This window comes from Vombatus ursinus, unplaced genomic scaffold (assembly GCF_900497805.2).
Source record: "Vombatus ursinus unplaced genomic scaffold, bare-nosed wombat genome assembly UNPS02014770.1, whole genome shotgun sequence".
Taxonomy (NCBI): domain Eukaryota; kingdom Metazoa; phylum Chordata; class Mammalia; order Diprotodontia; family Vombatidae; genus Vombatus; species Vombatus ursinus.
The window spans coordinates 16,650,436-16,673,203 of record NW_020954548.1 but is presented as its reverse complement, the minus strand read 5'-3'; the positions used below and the strand labels follow the sequence as shown (position 1 = coordinate 16,673,203).

General features: G+C 36.7%; 1 protein-coding gene across 15 annotated transcripts in view; it reads right to left on the bottom strand.

Annotated features, from left to right (window-relative positions):
- MPDZ (multiple PDZ domain crumbs cell polarity complex component) overlaps positions 1–22,768 on the bottom strand; it is a 218,252-nt gene that overhangs the window by 143,118 nt on the left and 52,366 nt on the right. For 13 of the 15 annotated variants that reach the window (XM_027862857.1, XM_027862856.1, XM_027862854.1 and 10 more), the window contains exons 4-8: positions 13,030–13,230; positions 12,214–12,353; positions 11,318–11,534; positions 5,944–6,072; positions 445–654 (exon numbers count right to left, since the gene is read on the bottom strand). In XM_027862857.1, coding sequence (XP_027718658.1) covers positions 445–654; positions 5,944–6,072; positions 11,318–11,534; positions 12,214–12,353; positions 13,030–13,230 — 897 coding nt within the window. Of the gene's footprint in view, positions 1–444; positions 655–5,943; positions 6,073–11,317; positions 11,535–12,213; positions 12,354–13,029; positions 13,231–14,441; positions 14,509–22,768 lie in introns of those variants that run through there. The other 2 variants (XM_027862868.1, XM_027862869.1) reach the window with 2 other exon arrangements.

Here is a 22,768-nt window from a genome sequence, read left to right as displayed (position 1 = left end):
AGGGAAAAGACTAGAAGATTTAATATGTTAATACTAAAGGCTAGTCTTTAAAAAATATATCTGTCAGAACACCATATCTCAACACTTTATCTGAGCATGAATGAATGATTCATTACAGAATAACCTTTTTTCATAATTTACTTTTTCCCTCCTAAAAAAAAAAGCCAAGTTTTGTTTTGTTTTGTTTTGTTTTATTTCCCTCATCAGGCTATTTGAGGAAGGGCTCTGTAAATTTTAAGCTACTGTATAAATGTAAGCTGTTATTCCTGTATAGCTAAATAGTCTCCTTGCTTAACAGACTGCCAAGTTTTTAGCAAATTTCTCTTTAATGCATTTGTTAATTAGAACTAAAATGCAACAGAACTTTGCCCATTAGTTCAGGTTCTGCATAGAACAACTTTATAACATAAGTACTGTCTTCCAAATCAGTTTGTGTACACTCACCTGCTTTTCCGACATGGAAGACGTTGAAGAGGATAACGTGATGCCTGAAGAAGTTGTTACCATGGGTTCTTCTATGACGCCTCTTGCAATCACCAACTTGACTCGATTCCCACACTGCCTGAGTACTTGTGCTACTTGCTCACTGCTCATACCAGCCAAGTCTGTCTCCCCAATTTTCAGGATATGGTCTCCGCTACATAATCGCCCATGCTGAATGAGATAGTGAATGATTAATGACCCAAATATTGTCCTACAATGGAACTACTGACCTAAAAAATTATTATTTTTAAATCACATCATTTTTGTAAAGTCAAATGTAGGAAGAAATTAGCTTTGTGAAGTGCCAATAAAGGATGGACATACTTTGCTTGTGAATTTAAGAGCCACTTATTACAGAATAAATGAGGCATACACAAATGAGCTTCTAGTCAGATCAAACAAAAGATATTTATCGTGTATCTTCTATGTGCAAAAATAAAAACAAACACATAAAAATTATCACTTGAATGGGTGGAGACATAAAGGAAGGTTGGGTCATTATAAGCTGGTAAAACTCATGGCACTGAAGGTATCTAATAAGCAAAAGTAAGAAAAAAGGTAGTAGAAAGGAAAAAAAAAAACTCAGTCAGCTTGGTGTAGTGGATAAAATGGTGAGTTTGGAATCACAAGACTGATTCAGATCTCACATCTGCCACTGACTTTGCTACGTGACCATAGGTAAATCACTTAAACTCTCTGAGCCTCAGTGTCCTTGGCTATAAAATGGTAATGATAATTAATATTTGTGCCCCTTACCTCCCAGAGATGTAGTGAGAAGCTGTTGCTATGATACTTGTAAATACCTTAGAACAGGGCTTACACATAATAGGCTATATGTAAATGTTATTTATTGTTGTTATTATTATTAAATTGTATGCAAAGCACAACCTAAATGTCAGCTATTTATAGAAAGGAAACAAAAAGGAAAGAGCAAAAGCCCAAAGACAGGGACGCACAGAAATACTCAAGGGACAAAATAGCAGGTCAGACTGGCAAGAACTTTCACAAAGTATTCACAAAGAGAACAGATGCAGATACAATTGCAAAGGTAAAGATAATCCCAGGTTGTGGAGAGCCCATGAAGATGGTGGAGGAATACGTGCTTCATTCAACAGCTCACCCATTCTATATCTATTCTCCATAATACTGCCACAACAACCTTCCTTTAAAACACTGGTCCAGCCTTGTCACTTTCCCGCTACTAATTCTATAGTTGCTCCCTACTGCTTCCAAGATAAAATATGAACTGCTCAGCTTGGCATTTAAATCATTCCACAATTGGACTCCAGCCTAACTTTCCAGATTGATTTCATGTTACTCCCTTTCACTAACTCTGGGTTCCAGGACAATTAGCCTAACTGCTATCCCCTGAACTCAGCATTTTGTCTCTTTGCCACCAAATCTTAGTACAGATTTTTTCCCACCCTCATCATCTCTGCATTTTACAATTCTCAATTTCCTTCAAGGTTCAGTTCAGGTGCCACATCCTCTGTGAAGTCTTCTTGATCTCTCTAGTAAGTAATGAGCCCCGCTCCCCCTTTCTCTCTCTTTCTCTCTCTCTCTCTCTCTCTCTCTCTCTCTCTCTCTCTCTCTCTCTTTCTCTCTCTCTCTCTCTCTCTCTCCTCAAACAATTGTGCATTTCCTTATCAGTGTATACTGTAGAATGTCAGTTCCTTGAGGGCAGGGACTGTGTTTCTAGAAGTCTCAGGATCCTAGAACAATGTTTTTATTAATACCAAGAGATTAGTAAGTCTTTGTTTAATAGGTTTAAATCTCTCCATTAAATGTCTCTGCCTAGTAAGAAAACCATGACAGTGATGGAAGAAATTCATCTAGTTGAGTATGCTGAACATATTAGAGAAAAGTGTCAGGAGGTAGTTTAGAAGTCTAATACAGTACTCCAGACATACTTCAAATGAAAAGAACCTGTGAACTACAGTGTTAGATGTAGGGAAAGGAAGGAATAAAGGAAGAAATATTAAAAGACATTTTGAAGAAAAAGTAGATAGGATTTATCTTGGCTAAATAGGATTTAGTCAAAGATGATAAACATAATTAAATTATATATGCAGAAAATTAGATGATCGTGATATCAACTATTTCTTATTCTATTGTTGTTGCTGTTGTTGTTTAGTCATTTCAGCTGTGTCTGACTCTTCATGACCCCATGAGGGTTTTCTTGGCAAAGATCCTGGAGTAGTTTGTCATTTCCTTCTCCAGATCATTGGACAGATGAGGAAACTGAGGCAAAAAGGGTTAAGTGACTTTCCCAGGGTCACACAGCCAGTAAGTGTCTGAGGTCCGATTTGAACTTAGGAAGATGAGTCTTCCTGACTTTAGGTTTGGCACTCTATCCACTGTGTCACCTAGCTGCCCCTTATACTATTATAATACAATCAAATTGAGAAAGTGTAAATGAATTGTATTTACACAAATTATAAAAAATATTTAATAACAGATCTGAATCCTTCCCTCATCCTTAACTATATACATAGATACTTAATAAATGTGTATGTATGTACATACATATGTATACACACATCTGCATATATTTATACATATTTATTAAGCACCTATGTGCCAAGTACTGTGCTAAGTACTGGAAATATAAAAAGAGACAAAAAGATAGTCCCTACCCTCAAGGAACTTATAATCTAATGGAGGAAACAACAGTCAAACAAATATGTACAAATCAAGCTATATACAAGATACATAGGAAATAATTAGCAGAGGAAAGATAACTAGAATTAAAAGGGGTTGAGAAAGGTTTTCTGTAAAAGACAGGGTTTTAGTTGGGACTTAAAGGAAGACAAGAAAGTCAGCAGGCAAGGTTGAGGAGGGAAATTTTTCCAGGCATTGGCATTAGAAAATTCCTGGAGGGGAAAGATAGAAAAACCAGGAGACCAGTCTCACTGGATGAAAGAGTACATGGCAGAGAGTAAGATGCAAGAAGACTGGAAAAGTAGGAGGGGGCTAGGTAATGAAGGTCTTTAAATGAGATACAAATGATTTTCTATTTGTTCCTGGACTCAATGGGGAGCCAATGGTGTTTACTAAGCAGGGAGGTGTGCTGTGACATGATTAGACCCTCATTTTGGAAAAAATCACTTTGGTGGCTGAATGGAGTACGGATTGGAGTGCGGAAGAGACTTGAGGAAGGCTGATCCATCAGCAGATTATTGCAAAATGATAGACTGATCGATTGATAGATAGAAAAGCTATATATATAGACGCACATATGGACATATAGATGGACAGATCTAGTTCTAAACATATGTTAAGACAAGCTTTCTGAAAAATACCTGGAATCTTTATGCCTTTTTGATAGAAGGATAAAGAAATCCCTGTGTCTGCAAAGATGAGAGGGATATCTACTGTACAAATATGCATTAATTTATATTATAGTGCTATAGATCACAAGGGAACACAGTGATTCTTCCATGGAACTATTTCCCTCTTAAATTAGCCTGCAGAGTTAATATTTAGGTCCTTACTTCAAAAGAACTTAAAAAGAGAGGAGCTAGCACGGCTTGGTTATGTTCTCTGCTAAGTAAAGACACACAGCAAGAGCTTTCAATGAAAGCAAACTGCTTATGTTACATCCAAATGCTGTCTAATATTAACAGCAAGAAAGAGCAAAAGCTGATTAATTACATTTCTATTTATTCCTTGATCATAAGACTAAATTTTTACATAATGCTTTCTGCTTTGATTGTCATCATGAGCATAGGAAATATATATTGAGCATAGATCATTGGTATGAAAGTTAAGACATGAAATTAAAATTAGTGTCTGAAATACAGTTCCATTTATAAATGGCTATAATTAAGGATGAACTCTTCACAAAAATAATTAACTTTATCAACTATGGAAACATATCAAAAATCTTTTTCAGTTTCTCTAGAGAGATTAAGAAATAACATGTCCCCCTAAACTGTTTTCCAGACTCCTTGGGGACAGGTTGAGAAAAAAAGGCCTTTCATTAGGTGAATATGCTTAAAGATTATCTCCTCAGTCCCTTGAAGGGATTAGACAAGAATCCACTTTTTGGAACTACCTTTTCATGAAAACAGGGGCACTCTCATGGGCCCCTATTTAACTTCAATTTCCTTAAAGGTAGTGGTCCAGGAGGAATGGGATGGTCACTAGGTTCCTCACTTCTAGTATGTTAGTCCAAAGACTGTATTTTAAGGTATCTTTTCCCATTTCAAGATTTCTATAAATGTTTATTTTTTTGGGGTAGAATCATGTTGGAGGGCATAAGGGATGATGATAGTTTAGACATCTTTTTTTAAACAAGCTAGAAATAGTGTGGATATTAATTAATGGTAAATTAAATAAAACTTTTTGACAGACTGATGCCCAAGTACAGAATACAGTATTAGTATTAATGTTTTTAATCTCAACACAATAAATGTGTGAAGCATCATTACAATTAATGAATTTGTCAATTATTCTTCTGTTACATGTACACTCCAATAAAATCCTACTGTGATCCCTCATCATGCCATGCAGGTTGCCTTGGCAACTCTTTGATGTCAAAGGTTACCGATTATGGTAGCACAGGCTCTGAAAGATGTACTATCAAACTCAAAGGGACCAGTATGGGACTGTACATATGTCATCTAAGAACAAACCCCACCTAATTTGCAGAGGCTCACCACTAGATGATAAATTTTTGAGGTCATAGCAACTCATGAAAATTATCTCCAAAGACTTGCAAGGGCCATAATCTATATTTCAGGAAGGGACCCACACACCAATGAAATCACATATTATTTGAAACTGTAAAAGAAATATCTGTATTAGCCATTGTTTTACTATGTAACCCATATTAAACACATGTTATGCCATGCTGTGCTTCATACACAAAGATGATATGTAACCCATGTTTAATGACCCATGATGAGGATATGAGTTTTTCAGGTGAAATGAAAGGATTTTTTCCCAATAATAGCAACTGGTTGAGCTCTTCTCAAATTCTCCTAGTAACAAATAACAATGCACTTATAAGAGCTGGGTTTAGGAATACTGTCTTTTGTGGCCATGGAACACATTGAAGATAAATGGTAGATACAGGGATGTAATCCAAAGCTTTGATCTCATCATGGGAGTTCTTACAGATAACCTAGACAAAAATTTAGGATGAAACACAGATCTCAGATGACTTTCTTACCTGAGACTAAAGAAAAAAAAATTGATCAATAAAACCTACAGTTCAGTTACTTTAATATTACGTAAGTCATTCATTAAACAAACATTTATTAGATGCCTGCTATGAACAAAAGCACTTTTCCAGTTGCTGGAGATAAAAAGACAAAAATAAAATAGTTTCTGCCATCCAGGAGCTTACTCTACTAGGATATAGTTCAAAGGTTTTGCTTTTGATTTCTAATGAAAGATTATGATACTAACTTATGGTAATTGTAAATAAAATACATCCCCATTAAATGAGATTACCTGATCAGCCACTCCTCCAGGCAAAATGGTTTTTACTATTACTCCAGTTGATTTTCCTCCTACTATACCAAATCCTAGGCCTGATCCATCATTAAGCAATTCAATAGTCTCCACATGTTGCCACTGAACCTGAATAAAAATAATAAATGCTGATATTATAATAGTGCTTTTCAACTTACAAAGGACTTTCCTCACAACGATTTTTTGAGGTAGATAGGGCAAGTACAGTCAATTCGGCTATAACACAAGTTTTGAAAACTCGAATTTGTTCCAACTCGGTACATTAGGGAATATTTTATGGTTTATGCTCAACTTCTTATGCAGAAAACTGCACCACTTCACAATAACTCACAAGATGCAATCTTTCCCAAGCCTAATTCCATAAGCAAACTTTATTTCTTCTTCAAGGCAAAATTCCCTATTTATCGTATATGTTCAGGTTCAGTATAAGCTATGAGCAGAAAAGGTCTGGCTCCTGCCACTTCTACCTTCACTGCCATACCCTATGACCTCCTGTCCTGCCAAGAGGCCCAGAGTTGGGAAGCAGCTCCAGGCTTTGGACTAGACCGCTATTTATTGTAGTATTTATGTTTTTTCTTAACCATTTAACAGTTTATGAAACCATGTAACTGTTTTTATCAAGTTTCTATTTTTATTGTCATTGATAAAGGTTTTGAGAGTTGTGCCCCTAAACCCATTTTTCCCCACATGCTCTATGGGTTTTATTGCATAATTCTACATAGTGCAGTGCTTTTGTGGAATACATATATCAAGTCATAGCAGAAATGCATGCATTATTATACCTATATTTACAGAATGGGGCTTGAGAAGGTAAAGAAAATTGTCCAAATTGACACAGATAGCATCAAAGCCTAGACTGGAACCCAGCTTTTCCGGTTCCAACTCTCCTTTCTGCCTTCCTACTCTCATCTCAAGAATAAATTTACCTAAGTTTGAAAAGAACCGGAAAAAAATTAAAATCTATTGTAGATGATATTATTATGAATTGTTGTTGTTACTATTGTTGAATTATTGAGTTGTATCCAACTCTTCATAACCCCAAGAACCACAGCATGCCAGGCCCTTAAATTCTCCACTATCTCCTGAAGTCTGTCCAAGTTTATGTTTCCATAATACTATATCCATGTTTCCATGATACTATTATCCATATCATCCTCTGCCTTTTGCCTTCAATCTTTCCTAACATCAGAGTCTTTTTCAATGAGTCCTGTCTTCTCATCATGTGGCCAAAATAGTTAAGCTTCAGCTAAAGAATTTGACCTTCCAAGGAATAGTGTGAATTAATTTCTTTAAGTATTGACTGATTTGATCTCCTTGCTGTCCAAGGGATTCTCAAAAGTCTTCTCCAGCACTACAATTCAAAAGTGTCGATTCTGTGGAGCTCAGCTTTACTTAAAATCCAACTCCCACAGTCATATATTGCTACTGAAAAACCATAGCTTTAACTATATGGACCTTTGTTGGCAAGGTGATGTCTGCTTTTTAGTATGCTATCCAGATTTGTCACAGCTTTCCTAAGGAGCAAATGTGTTGTTTTTTTTTTTAATTTCACGGCTGCAGTCACTATTTGCAGTGATCTTGGAGCCCAAGAATATAAAATCAGACACTGCTTCCATTTCTTCTCCCTCCATTTGCCCGGAAGTGATGGGAACTTTTACCCTCATCAAAAGGATTCTTAATTCTTCGTTTTCTGCCATCAGAGCAGTATTATCTGCATATCTGAGATTGCTGATATTTTTCCCAACAACCTTAATTCCAGCTTTTGATTTATCCAGCCTGGCACTTTACATGATGTATTCTGCATATAAGTTAAAGTTAAGTACTACTAGCCTTGTTGTACTCTTTTTCCAATCTTAAACAAATCAGTTGTTCCAGGTTTGGTTCTAACTGTTGTTTCTTGATCTACATACAGATTCCTCAGGAGACAAGTAAGGTGATCTGGTAGTACCATCACTTTTAGGATTTGCCACATTTTGTTGTAACCCACATAGTCAAAGGCTTTAGTGCAGTCAATGAAGCAGAAGTAGACGTTTTTCTGAAACTCCCTTGCTTTCTCTATAATACAGCAAATTATGGCAATTTGGTCTCTGGTTCCTGTGCCTCTTTGAAAATCAGCCTGCTTTTCTGGTACTTCTCGGATCACATATTGCTGAAGCCTAGCTTTCAGAATCTTAAGCATAACCTTGCCGGCATGTGAAATGAATGCAAATGTTCAGTTATTATGGTTACCTTCATTTTTTAATAATATTTTCTTTTTCCCCAATTACATGTTAAAATGATTTTTAAACATTTGTTGTTGTTTTTTTTGTTAAGTTTTGAGTTCCAAATTCTATCCTTTTATGCCTCCCCTCTCTGCCCTCCCCAAGATAGTAAGCAATGCGATATAGGTTAAACATGTGCAATCATGTAAAACATTTCCATATTAGTCATTTTGTACAGGAAGATGTAAGAAAGAAAGGAAGGAAGGAAGGAAGGAAGGAAAGAAGAAAGAATGAAAGAAAGAAAGAAAGAAAGAAAGAAAGAAAGAAAGAAAGAAAGAAAGAAAGAAAGAAAGAAAGAAAGAAAGAAGGAAAGAAAGAAAGAAGGAAAGAAAGAAGGAAAGAAAGAAGGAAGAAAGGAAGGAAGAAAGGAAGGAAGGAAGAAAGGAAAGAAGAAAGAAAAGAAGGAAAGAAAGAAGAAAAGAAAAAGAAAAGAAGGAAGGAAGAAAAGAAATAAAAACAGTATGCTTCAGTTTATATTCAGACAGTACCAGTTCTTTCTCTGAAGGTGGACAGCATGCTTCATCACAAGTCCTTTGGTATTGTCTTGGATCATTGTACTGCTAAGAATAGCTAAGTCACTCACAGTTCTTCATTGTACAATATTACTGTTACTGTGTACAATGCTCTCTTGATTCTGCTTGCTTTACTTTACATCAGTTCATGTAAACCTTTCCAGATTTTTTCTGAAATCATCCTGCTTGTCATTTCTTAGCATAATAATATTCCATCACAATCATATACTACAGTTTATTCAGCCATTTCCCATATGATGGGCATCCCCTCAATTTCCAACTCTTAGCCATCACAAAACGAGAAGCTATAAATATTTTTATATGAATAGGTCCTTTTTGCCTTTTTAGATCTCTTTGGAATAAAGACCTAGCAATGGATTAAAGGGTATGCAGAGTTTCGTAGCCCTTTGGCCATAGTTCCAAATTGCTCTCCAGAATGGTGAGATCAGTCACAACTCTATCAAAAGTACGTTAGTGTCCCAGTTTTCCCACAGTCTCTCTAACATTTGTCATTTTCCTTTCTGGTCATATTAACCAATCTGATAGATGTGAGGTGGTACCTCAGAATTGTTTTAATTTGCATTTCTCTAATCAATAATGATTTACAGAATTTTTGTATGACTACAAATATCTTTGATTTCTTTGTCTGAAAACTGTCGGTTTGTATCCTTTGATGACTTACCAATTGGGGAATGATTTGTATTCTTGTAAATTTGTCTCAAGTTCTCTATACAGTTGAGAAATGAGGCTCTTATCAGAGATACTTGTTGCAAAAAATTTCCTCCAGTTTTCTGCTTTCCTTTTAATTTTGGTTGCACTGATGTTGTTTGTGCAAAAACTTTATGATTTTATATAATCACAATTATCTATTTTACATTTTGTAATATTCTCTATATCTTGTTTGGTCCTAAATTCTTTCCTTATCTATAGATATGACAGGCAAATTATTCCATACTCTCCTAATTTGCTTATGGTGTCTGTCACCCATTATATGTAAATCACATACCTACTGTGACCTTATCTTGGCATATGATGTGAGAAGTTGGTCTATACTTAGTTTCTGCAATAGAGTTTTCTAGTTTTCCCAGCAGTTTTTTTTCAAATCATGAGTTTTTGTTCCAAAATCTTGGCTCTTTGGGTTTATCATATACTAGGTTACTATGGTCATTTACGATAATGTATTATGTACCTGATCTATTCCAGTGATCTACCACTCTATTTCTTAGACAGCACCAGATTATTTTGATAATTACCACTTCATAATACAGTTTGAAATCTGGTATAGTCAGACCATCTTCTTTTACTTTTTTTTTATTGATTCCCTTGATATTCTTGCCCTTTTGTTCTTCCAGATGAATTTTATTATTTTTTCTAGCTCAATGAAATAAATTTTTGTTATGACACTGAATAAATAGATTAAGCTAGGTAGAATTATCATTGTTATGACATTGGCTTGGCCTATCAATGAGCAATTAATATTTTTCCAGTTATTTAGATCTTAACTTTATTCGTGTGAAAAGTGTTTTATGATTATGTTCATATAGTTCCTGGATCTGTCTTGGCAGGTAGATTTCCAAGCATTTTATATTGTCTATAGTTATTTTAAATGGAATCTCTCTTTCTATATGACTACCTTTAAATAATCAAATTTAGATTTAGATTTATAAGCCCTATACACAGAAGTTTCAGTGCCCTTGTTTGGTAGTCAATGGATCAGCACCTCTATAATGTGAAATAAAGCTTTCTATAGATGATTCTCAAACTTAATGGAAACGTCATTTATTTCATTTATTATTATTCTTTAGTATCAGTTAAAATTAAATTCTGAAAATCTTGTGTAGAATTTTTTTAAACAGGAAAACATTCATCTGTTTCACATGATTTAACGTAGAAGCAGAAAGTTAAATCAGATGACTCTTTAAGGTCAATCAATCAAAAACATTTAAGAACTTCCCATATGCCAGACATTGTGCTAGGTTCTGGTGATACAAAAATATACACATATCCAAAATGCAAAATTTATACAAAATAAAACAAAGTGATTTTTTTTTTGAAGGGAGATTATACAAGATTTGGGGACTCAGGACATAGAATATGTAGTATGTGATCAACAGCAAGAAGGACAGTTTGAGGAGACAAAGGAGGGTGGGAGAATGGGACAGAAAAAGGGAAGGAAGGAAGGAAGAGGGAGGGAAAGAAGAAAGGAAAGAAAGAAGAAATAGAAGGAGGGAGGGAGGGAAAGAAGGAAGAAATAGAAGGAAGGAGGGAGGGAAGGAAGGAAGGCAGGAAGGAAGAAATAGAAGGAAGGAGGGAGGAAAGGGAGAGACAGAAGGAGCCACACAAGAGGTGAAATAATTTGCCCATTGTCACTAAAGCTAATAAGTGTCTGAGGCCTATTCTGAACTAAGATTTCCCTGACTCCAGGCCCAGCCCTCTGTCCACTGCAACATCTAGCTGCAATCCCATGACAGGGATCACATATCCATGATTATAAGTACATGGACAACAGGGAGGTAGTGGGACTGCACACACACACACACACACACACACACACTTCTTTGAAAAAAGTGAGATACTCACTACTGGATTGGAGTGAGCTGAAACTGTGCTAGCAGCAGATGGAGAACGAGAAACTATAGGGCTCATGAGTGGAGGCAAGGAGCCTCTGGCAACAATGAGCTGAACATCATCTTTGGCCTTCTGAAGGATGCTGATAGCCTGTTGGTGTGTTATTGTTTGATCAAGCGCATATCCATTGATCGCCAGTATTTGATCTGCTTCCTTCAATCTTCCATCTCTGTCAAAGAGGAGTAAGAGGAGGACAAAAATATGTGACAGCTGTCACTAAAATCGCCAGTGCTTCCAGACAGATTTCTAGTGTTTTTATTATCCCATTTTCTCTTTTCCACACTTTGTAATCTTCCTCCTGCAGTTCTTCGAAAGGAAGTTATTTGGGCCCTCTGGTAATTAGCTAGTTCTCTTTGAAGCTAATCCTACTGCCACTCCAGTACCCTATGGCTATCTCCTCCCCTTCAACGGCCTCTTCACACGGGTACCCATCTCAAGCAAAACATGCCCCCACTCAGATGCTCCCAGCTCAGCTTCTCACAGTCAAAGCCCTGTGTTTATCCTTGACTACGAGCTTCAGAGTTGATAGGACCCTATCAATTACTATGCCAGCACTCAATCAGGAAACTAGACTAAAATCTTATTTATATGAAGAAATGAGGTTGGGTTCTATAAAAACAGAACTCACCTGTATTTTCTAAAAACTTGACTCTATACCAGAAAAAGAAGTAAACATAAACTTTGAAAACTGTTTAGTGAGTTTTTCAGATCAATTTTTTTTTCTCTAAAAAATACTTTCGAGACAGACCTCTGTGGGAGATCCCTTACTGCTCTAAATCTATGCCATGATAATGAAGAAAGAGAAGAATTCGGTGTACTCGTGACAGGATTCGGGGGAAAAGTCTCACCTTTGTGCCACACTTCCATCTTGAATCTCTTGCACAAATATTCCCAGTTCACCTCTGTTTTCACTCTTCAGTCCCACAACACTAAACCCTAGGCCACCACTTGGAGGCTTAACAAGTTCAAAAATCTCTATAGGGCGACCCTGTTCAAGAAACAAACCAATCAAAAATTATGAAAAAGAGAAGCAAACCTCTTCAATGTAATAATATCTTATTTGTATGTCTTCATACCTTATAATATGTTTTACATATGTTAGTTTTTTTGAGCCTCACACCCTCTGAAGGATGTTAATATTGTGACCCCCATTTTCCAGATGAACAACAGGAGGGTGTAGCTCAGGGTGGATTCACTCAAAGGGCTGCACTTGACGATTTAGAGGACCACATGTGACTTCAAGGCTACAGGTTCTCAACTCCTGGTCTAGATGTTAAAAGACTTACCTGAGGTCACACAGACAGTTAAGCAACAGAGACAGCTTAGCATGTTAGCAGATATTTCATTTATCCTTAATAATATCTAACAGAACATATGAAAGGCTACAAAAATACCCAAAGGCAAATCCTGCAATTAAAAATCAGACACTCACTAAAAAAAGTCATCACAAAATAATTACTTTCCATTGATAGCAATTGCATTTAAATTCCATCTCCCTACCATCTAAAAATTCCCACAAAATATGTTCTTTCATCAATAAAATGACTCAGACATTTTTTACTTCACAATATTTAACTGAGAAAGGCCTTAATTATCTGAGGGCAACATATTCATAAATGCAAGCAAATGCTAATCGTTGTGAACAACAAGAAGTCATTTCTCACCTGTGCCATATTTTTGATTAGCTGATCAAATTCATCACCTGAAGGTTTCCCATTGATTTGAGGAGTACTGGATCCCATATGTGATTCAAAATCGCCATTATTTTGACCCAATAAATAAGATTCATTATATGAAGTAGGATGCCCACTAGATGCAAAATGTGGAAACTCACCAGTTGAAGATACGGATGGTGTAACATTTACCTGAGGATGACAAAAAGATTATTATGAACTTGCAGTCTTATATAACTGATTCGTTAAGTGTATCCGAAGAAGCTAGAATGCCCTTTTAAATACTTACATCAAGGATGTGTGATTTCATTGGTGTTGGCTAGTCCTCCACCAATGCAAATCTCAATCCCTCCATACCTTAGCAAACAGTCTGCTAATGTCACTGCAGCCAAAAAAGGAATCACCATGCAACTATCTGAGGACATTTTTCTCTCAACTTGTTTTGGCTGGTCCTTGTATGATAGACATCAATACAACCTGTTTTGGGGCCCTCACCTGAAGACTTCTGACTTTGGTGAGATGTATTAAAATCAGGGTTCTGCTTACATAGCCTTCAGGGTGATCATCACAAATAATAAGGTAATAATAAGGTCCTCAGAGGCCATCTAGAACAACCCCCTTCATTTTATAGATGAAAAAACAGACTAAATGACTTGCTCAAGGTCAAGTAAACACGAGGTAGGATTTGAACCCAGGTCCTTTGCCTTGTGCAGAAAACTCTTCAAAAAATGTTAAATAAATTGTATAGCAAGATCACATGAATGTAGAGAATTTATTTTCTGAATTAGTTTCCCTGATTTACTAAAACTTTCCTCAATGGATTCCAGGGACTGATATAGGGTCATAGATTTGGAGCATGGAAAGGGGATTTTAGAGATTACCAAGTCCAAACCTCTCATTTTATAAACTAGGAAACTGGGACTCAGAGAAATTAGGTGACTTGTGCAAAATCACACGGGTATTTAGTGTCCAAGGCAGTATTAGAACCTATGTTTTCCTGACTCCAAGTTCAGTGTTCTATCCCCTACACTATACTCTCTCTCAAAGTGTAAGCTGAACATTTGATGTTTGGGATATTGATATATGTCTCATCTTATTATATATTTTAGCTAAAGTACCTAATTTTTTTCACAAATGTTTATAAAGGGAAATAATGTTTTGTATATGAAGTTCCCAGGAAAACTCCAGGGTTAGAACCCAAATGATTGAATGAACCCAAAGTTTTGTCCAGATGACCAAAATAACCATACTTCATTACAGTCCTAATAGTTTATAGAATCAGAGAACTATAGACTTGAAGTTGGAATGGACTGATCCTTAATGGAAGAGAGAGTGAATGAAATGCCCTCTAATCCCCTAGGGATGGTTTGGGAAGACTAATCCAGATTGATTTGGTCTCTCACCTGAGAGTGAGGGCATGACTTGCAGTTGACCCCAGATCCTAAATCCCATCAGGGAGAGCTCCACATGGTCTGGGAAGCTCTGAAGGGACCAGGTTCCCTTCTGAAAAAGGAGGCTGGATTTTCTTTGCTTTTTCTTTTCTCTGCTGCCTTGGGTGAGAGAAAGGCCATTTCAAATTTCAGGATAGGCAAATGCTAAGTACTAAATAAACAAGTGGTATTGGATAAAATGTTCTTTGTTTGTTGACTCTTCATAACTGCCTTCAGGACAAACGGTGATTTCCACCTCTACATGTAGGGCCTTACATGACCTGTGCCACTTTGACTGTTTCGAGACTCTTCTTTATTGCACTTCAGAAAGCAAGAGGAAAGACACTGTTTATGCTGTCCAAGGAGCTGGGGGGACTTTTCTGATTTGGCAACATGGACAATGTTTAAAATGCATACAAGACAACTTACCAAGCATGGCAATTTTTTTTTAAATGTGAGGTAACGTGGTGGGGTGTAGAGGATGTAAACCTCATACTCAAAGCATGCTCAATATTTTCTGCCTGCTGCCAGCCTACATGGAAAAAAGTGAGGAAATGGGAGGGCCCTACTCCCCAAATGAGAGCATACCTATATATTCTGCCTGTTTCTAGTGTGATTAACACATGAAGAAGAAGATTTGATGCTGAGCTATAACTAAGCTGTAATTTCTTACCTGGAACTGACATGTGGCCCACAAATATAGCACACTGTTCTTTGCCTCTTTCCATTGTTTTTCTTTCCTGCTTTTGAGAAAAGAAGTTCTGCAGACAGCTATGACCTTGCGAGCTTTGAAAAGTCAGAATGGCAAACCACTAGAACTCCAGGAGCCAAAGTGTATGCCAGATTTTGTAGCCAATTGAGATGATGAGGAGTGAACAACTCAGCAACCTGCCTAGGAGTTATAGCAATTTACCTATGGGCTATACCAAATTTGAAAGTGAACTAGGGTGGAGGGAGAGCAGAAGGGTAAACTCTCTGTAGAACCTGCTTTCAGTTTGAGCCCACTTTCCCCAGAGACTGAGGATGTGGTAGTACGGGGAAGTATGCTCCCAGGTGTTGGAGGAAAATGTTCTTGCTATATCATCTTAGTAAATAAACCTTTGTGAAAGCTTAAAAAAAGAATTCCCCTCTATAAATCTGAAACAAGTGGGCATCCAACCTTCTCCTGAAGATCTGAACTGAGGGGAAGTTCGCTAATTCCCAAGGCAGCCCATTCCATTTTGAGGTCGCTCTAGTTACTCTGAAGCTTTTCTTTGTATATCAAGCCTAAATTTGTAGCTTTTGTCCATTGTTCTTAATTCTGTTCTCTCAGGATAAGCAGAATAAGCTGAACCTTTTTTCCATGACAAGTCCTTATAAGCAACTGATGGAAGCTATCATCCCCTCTCCTCCACCCCCAATTGCTCTTCTCCAAGTTAAACAGCCCCAATTCCTTCAACGAATCCTCTTTGTGGCATAATCCCAAGGCCCTTCACCATTCTGATCAACTTCCTCTCACTGTTCTTCAGTTTATTGTTATACTTCTTAAACTCAGCACTAAACATAATACTCTAAGAGTGCTTTGACCAGAGTAGAAAACAGTCAGACTCATAACTCCCTTGTTTTGGACACAATCCCTCTCAATGCATCATAGGAGAGTTAAATTAGCTCTCTTTTCCTGTCCCATCACACACATATCACATATCACACAGTCATAATAATGACTCACATTGAATTTGCAGCACATTAAAGCCACCTTATTATTTTTTGTCAAACTACTGTCTAGTTAAAACTCCTCCACGTTGTATCTGTGAATGTTTGTTTGTTTAGAATGTAGAACTTATTACTGAATTCCATCTTATTGATTTAGCCTAATGGTCTAACCTGTGTCAAGATCATTCAGAGTCAACCTTTTCAAAGTGGTTTGTGGGAAACACTTTTCTTTAGGTCACACAGATGTGGATGTCACAATGTAAAACTATGTAAGGATTAAGAGGGTACTCAGGAAACAGTGATGAGAACTAGAAAGAGAAGCCAGTCCATCAATAAGCATTTGTTAAGTGCCTACAGTGTGCCAGGTATTGTGCTAAGTAAGCACTGAAGATATAAAAAAAAGAAAAAGATAGCCCCTTCTCTCGAGGACATTACAGTCTAACAAGGGAGACAAAAATGCAAAGAGGTAGGTACAAACAAAATACAGACAAAATAAAACGGAGATGATCTGAGGGAATGTTTGTTGACTGACTTGAGAAGCAAATACACTGAAGCCTCCCTATAGCAGAATAAAGCAGAATCATGTCAATAGCTGATTGCCCTGATCTCCATACAAAATTTAGTTACTGAACTGCTCAAAAGAGTTCATTCCAAGCTGGTCTCACCTTTTTATATAGTGCTTTAGGATATGCAAAGTGCTGAACACACAGTATCTCAATTGAGACTCATGGCAACTCTGTGAGTTAGGAGCTACATTATTCTCATTTTACAGATGAGAAAACTGAGGTTCAGAGATACAGTCACCCGGGCAGTCACAAAACTAGCAAGTGTGAAAGGAAGGACTTGAACCTTGATCCAACACTCTAAGTCTCTGGATTGGAAGGAACAGATACAGCCCACATTCTAACCTGTATTACAGTGTTAATGAGGATCCAGTAATTGCCTGAAATGTCAGTGATTTTTGTCATCAAACATCAAACATGTTCTTTCAGTAGAGAATTCAAAATCAACACATGACTTCATTCCCTAAGACTTAACAAAAAAAGTAGGCTTGTTATACATCAGCTCTTGCTTTTTAAATTTTTTTTAGTTTGAGATATATCAAATTTGGAATAGTCAGATGGCAGAATCTATGCTAGGCAATATGGCACAGCAGATAAAGTAAAAGACCAGGAATCAGAAGACCTAGGCACAAATTCTGGATCTACCTCTTGCTAGCTAAGTGACCTTGCACAAGTTAATACTTAGGCTCTCTACACATTAGTTTATCTGCAGAACAGAAGTAACAAAGACGGTCCAACCTAACAGCATAGGCTGCTGTGAGATTCAAATGGAGGGAGTACGGGAAAGCACTTTATAAACTATTACAGGTGTTGAGGTGCCAGGATACTGTCTGGTCCTATGATTTGATCAGTCCAGGGAAGTCTCAGTGTGGAAGTTTACTCTACCTAATGAAGACCTGTAGATAAGCACCCTACAATTCCCCTGACTTTAGAGTCTTAAAGATATGACTAGAACACCGAGGTTAAACAACCTACCCATGGTCTCCCATACAGTATTTATCTGAGGAATGATTTAGGCCTTCCTGATGCTGACTGGCTCCATTATTACACCATTCTACCTCCAAATGTATTTGTACAAATATAATCATTATTTTATCGTTACACTCATTAATGCTATTCCTCCATTCCAACTCTTCCAACCATTCTAACAGAGCTCAACTTCTATTTCCTGGATTTCTTTGCCACCTCCATCTCAGCTTCCTTCTCATGCTAGAGATGCTGTCTCCTCTGTATCCTCTTCCTCTGACTGGTAAGTTCCTCCTTGGAAGTCCCACTTTGGAAAGTAGCCATGCTATCCAAGCTCACTTCCAACCTGACTCAACTTTTAATTCTCTATACTATTTTCTACCTTGCCCTCACACGAGTACTTTCCTCACATATTAAGCATTTAAGAAAAACTCACTCACTCATTTACTAACTCTATCTTCTCATTGTGGCACATACTGTGACTGCAGGTTCTCAAAGGCTATAAAAGTGGCACAAAAGCCCCCTCAGTCCTACCAAGGGGAAAGGCTTCAAGTTCAGGTCAGGTGGCCAACTGTATGCCTTCCAAAAAGCCTTATCATATAGCTTAGCACACAGTAGGTGCTAAATAAATGCTTGTTGATTTATCATAAAATGGTTGGCCACCAAGAAATGAATATTTTCAACTACAAAAACTCATTAAAAACATTTTCTAAGGCATTCAATCTGTGTGGGTGTAAGAAGTGCCTACCACACCACTGAAATCACAGTATCTTTAAGTGTTGAATCATTATTACTGTTGCTGTTGCTACTGTTATTCCTATGAGTGAGGAATTTTGTAGGGACTTTTCTTCTTTCTCCATAAACCATCACACTAACCATGCAAATTGATGAGTTGTTATATATAACTATTGTAAAATGCAGTACAGTCTGTAAGTCCCAAAGACAGCTTTCAGATTACCAATGATCCAACGATTTTATTAGCTACCTGTTTTCAACTATTGGGAGGGAGATGGAGAGGATGTCAAAGATGGAAAACATATGGTAATCCTTTAAATGATTATTTTAAAGCATTTGGGATCAATTAATTTATATGTACCTATACCTAAATATATGTATGTATGTGTATATTATACTATATATATGTAGAATGTATGTGTGTGTGTGTGTGTGTATATATATACATATATATATATATATATATATTTTTTTTTTAAACAGCCTTGTTATGCCAAGATTGGTTTTTTATCCTGAGCCATGGCAACTTCAAAAAAGTCTGCCAGCAGATTCTACACATCTCAGGTTGAAGCAGATGGCATGATGAAAGCTGCGACAGGCTGAGGATCCCACACACAAGGTCCTAACGCCTATGGTGTGTTTGCATAGAGAAAAAAATATTTGGACTCATGCTATGGTGAGCCAGGATGAACAAACTATATGCTGGGAACAAAGTAATGAGTCCTTCAAAGGTAATCTCTGGTACGTTAAGAGATTAATTCTCATTCCAAGGAAGAACACTCTCAGAATACAGCTTACTTCGTCTGGCTCAACTAATTACAGTATTAAGATCCCTAAGGGAAAAAAGTTCATGTTAATAAATTAGGTTTGTTTTTTAGTTTGTTTGTTTAAATCAGTTGAAAATTCATTCAATTCATTCTTGAAAAAAATGTCATTAAATTTGGGTCTACAAAGACACACTAAAAAAAGTGTTGTTGTTTTTTTTAATGATTAGCTGTATTATTCAACCCACCAAAAGGTTCTTTAAAAAAATTTAATCTACATCACGAAGTACAAAATTAGGCAGTTTTTAAATGTGTCTACAAAAGTTGTTATTGATAAGTCCAGTCTAGTAGATATATATGAGGACCCAGTTTAGAGAAAATAAATTTAAAGGTATAAAGGTGGCAACTACTGGAGTTTGGGTCTATGAACAGAACCTAAATTTAGATAATTATAGACCAGATTCAACAAATAATTATCAAGTTTTCACCCCACATTTGCCATTTCCTTCAGGAATCCTTCCCTGATCCCCAGAGTCAGTAACTATATTTTTCTACTTTGAATCTTAAAACACTTATTTTTTAAATCAATAAATTCATAAGCATCTATTAAGTACCTACGATGTGCCAGGCTCTATTCTACACTTAGAGGATCATGGGATCACAAATTCAGGACCGGAATGAACCGCAGAAGTCACCAAATCCATCTTCTTCATTTTACTCAACATATAATCTTGTATAGTATAGTTCTCTGAGTATATGCTTTAGTCCTCTTACAGACTCTGCATTATATAAGAGCAAGGAATTAGTCCTATTTAAAATTTGTTATCTCCTTGATCGTTTACATGCAATAGTTATTTAATAAATGTTTAAGCTGAATTACTGAGTGGAGGTGACTTTCAAGTGTTCTTGAAGCATAAGAAAGAAAAAAAGTAACTAGATTTATTCATTATACTTACTGTTAACACACAAAACAGATACCTGAAGTCTTAAAAAGATGTCTTTTTAGGTTATATGGCAGCAAACTAATTATACAGTTTACATGTCTGTACACGGAAAGATTTTGTTTTAACTCTGCTGCATTTAATAGTATTATGATGCAAAAGGTAAAGGGATGCTTATGCCCTGAAGGTACAATCATCACAGGTCTGGGAAAACTCCAAGAGTTCTCAGATTCAAATCCCCCAAGACTGTTTTCTTCATAAGAAGAAAGTTGGTCTGAAAGCCTCTTTTTCAAGCTGAACGTTCTCTGACTACATAACTCGATAGGCAACTGTTTTGGCTTTCCCCACTGAAGGAACTTAACTACAAAACAAAATTATTCTTAGTTTTTCTAGATATACAGGAGAATAACAAGTCAAGTATTGAGAAATTCTATCTTGGAAAGGCTAGGCACTTTAATGCACTGTTGATGTCTCTGTGACTTGGTCTAGCCATTCTGAAAAAAAGAATTTGAACCTCTTCTACTAAAGTCACTAAAATATACATACCTTCTTTGATCCAGGAATATCATCACTATGAGGGATATATGACAAAGAGTTAACAGGGAGAGAAAAGGTCTCACATATACAAAAATATTCATAGTAGTACATTTTGTTATACTAAAGAACTAAAAGGGAAAGTGGGTGCCCACCACTTAGAGAATGATAAAACAAATTATGCTATATAAATGTTAATAGGATCTTATTGTGCTATTAGGAATAACAAAGTCACTTTACCTCATCTGCCTCAGTTTCCATCCATGTAAAGTGGGGATGATGACAGTATTTACTTCTCAGAGTTGTGAGGACAATGTGAGATAATATTTGTAAATTGCTTAGCAAATCTTAAAGCACTTATAAAAATGATAGCTATTAATCATTATTAAGGAAAATGACTTTAAAAGACATCAGATCTCTGATAAATGCAGTGACCACATATACCTTTGGAAAAATGATGAAGAAGCATGCCTCCTTCCTCTTGGCAGGGAACTGGGCAGGTTAAAAACAACATGGGGTCAATGAACTTGGTTGTTTAAAAAATATTTTGATGACTAGATTTCAATATATTGGTTTTCTCTGTATCTGGTTTATTTTATTTTGTACATTTAAAAATATTATTCTGTAAAGCAGCCCTATCCATAGGCTTCATCAGACTGCCAAAGTGGTTCAGGACAAACAAAACAAAGTTTAGAATCCCTGGCTCAGAGATAAATAACGAGAGAGAAATTTTCAACCATGGCCAAGTTACTGATTTATTTTGTTTGATACCCTTCCTTGTTACAAAAACTTCTGTCAGGGGCCAAAACAGAATGGGAGACAGACAGATAACTAGTGGATAATAACAGAAATGTAGAAAAATGAGAGGAACAGGGAAACATTCAAAAACAGAAGAAAATAAAAGCAAGTCCAAAAAGGGGCATAAATTGGGTTATTTTGTCACTACCTTCTAAAATTTAATATATATTTTTAAAAAAAAGCTCACCACTCCATTTTTGCTCTCCTTTGTATATGAAACGTTTGTGCAGTTTGGTGATTGTTAAGTGCATCATAAAAATAAAATGTATTACATTGATGGATAATAAAGATGTTGGGAAAGTTTAATGTCTTAAATTCTTTATAGTACGAGAAGCTCTCCCTTAACCTTCTCTTGTTAAGTTTCCATGACTGTCCATATGCTTTTGCTTAGGCATACTGGCTCCCTCCTTTATTTGCATTTTCATAATAGACACAAAAGATGATCTGCCTCCAATATAGTAATTTTAAAAGCTTCTTATTTCAGAATATTTATAAAAGATCACCATCAAAAATATTTATTACCTAATTGCCCGTGGTGCTCCCGACCTACACGTTATCCACAAGTCCTCACTATCTCTCACACACCCCCAAATCCAATTTTGTTGCCACGCCCTATCAAGGCTGCTAAGTGACTTAGTGGATTGAATACCCAGCCTACAGTCAGGAAGACTCATCTTCCTGAGTTCAAATCTGGCCTCACACACTTACTAGTTGTTTGTTTCTTCACCTACAAAATTAGCTGGAGAATGGAATGGAAAATCACTCCAGTATCTTTGCCAAGTAAATCCCAAAACGGGGTCATGAAGAGTCAGACACAATTGAAAACAAATGAACAACAACAATCTAGTTCACCTTTGCAACATTTCTCTAATACACCTCTTGATACTGCCACCACCCCAGTGCAGGCCCTCATCACCCTCGGACTACTGCAATAATCTGATGATGCATCTGCCTGTCTCAAGTCTCTCCCTAATCCAGTCCATCCTCCACTCAGTCACCATCATGATCATCTTTCTAAATCTCAAGTCCAATCAAATTGATTTTCTAGTCAATATACTCCATTGGCTCCCTACTGCCTCTGAAAAATCTTCTTTTTCAGTGTTCAAAGCCCTTTATAACCTGGACTCCACCCTCCACACACACACCCACAGACACACATACATACACTTTTCCAGTCTTCTTATACCTTACTCTCTACCACATACTCCTTGATCCAGTGACACTGGTCTCCTAACTATTCCTCAAACAAGACACTGTATTTTTCTCTCTAGGCATTTTCTCGGACTGTCCTCCATTCCTGGAATGGC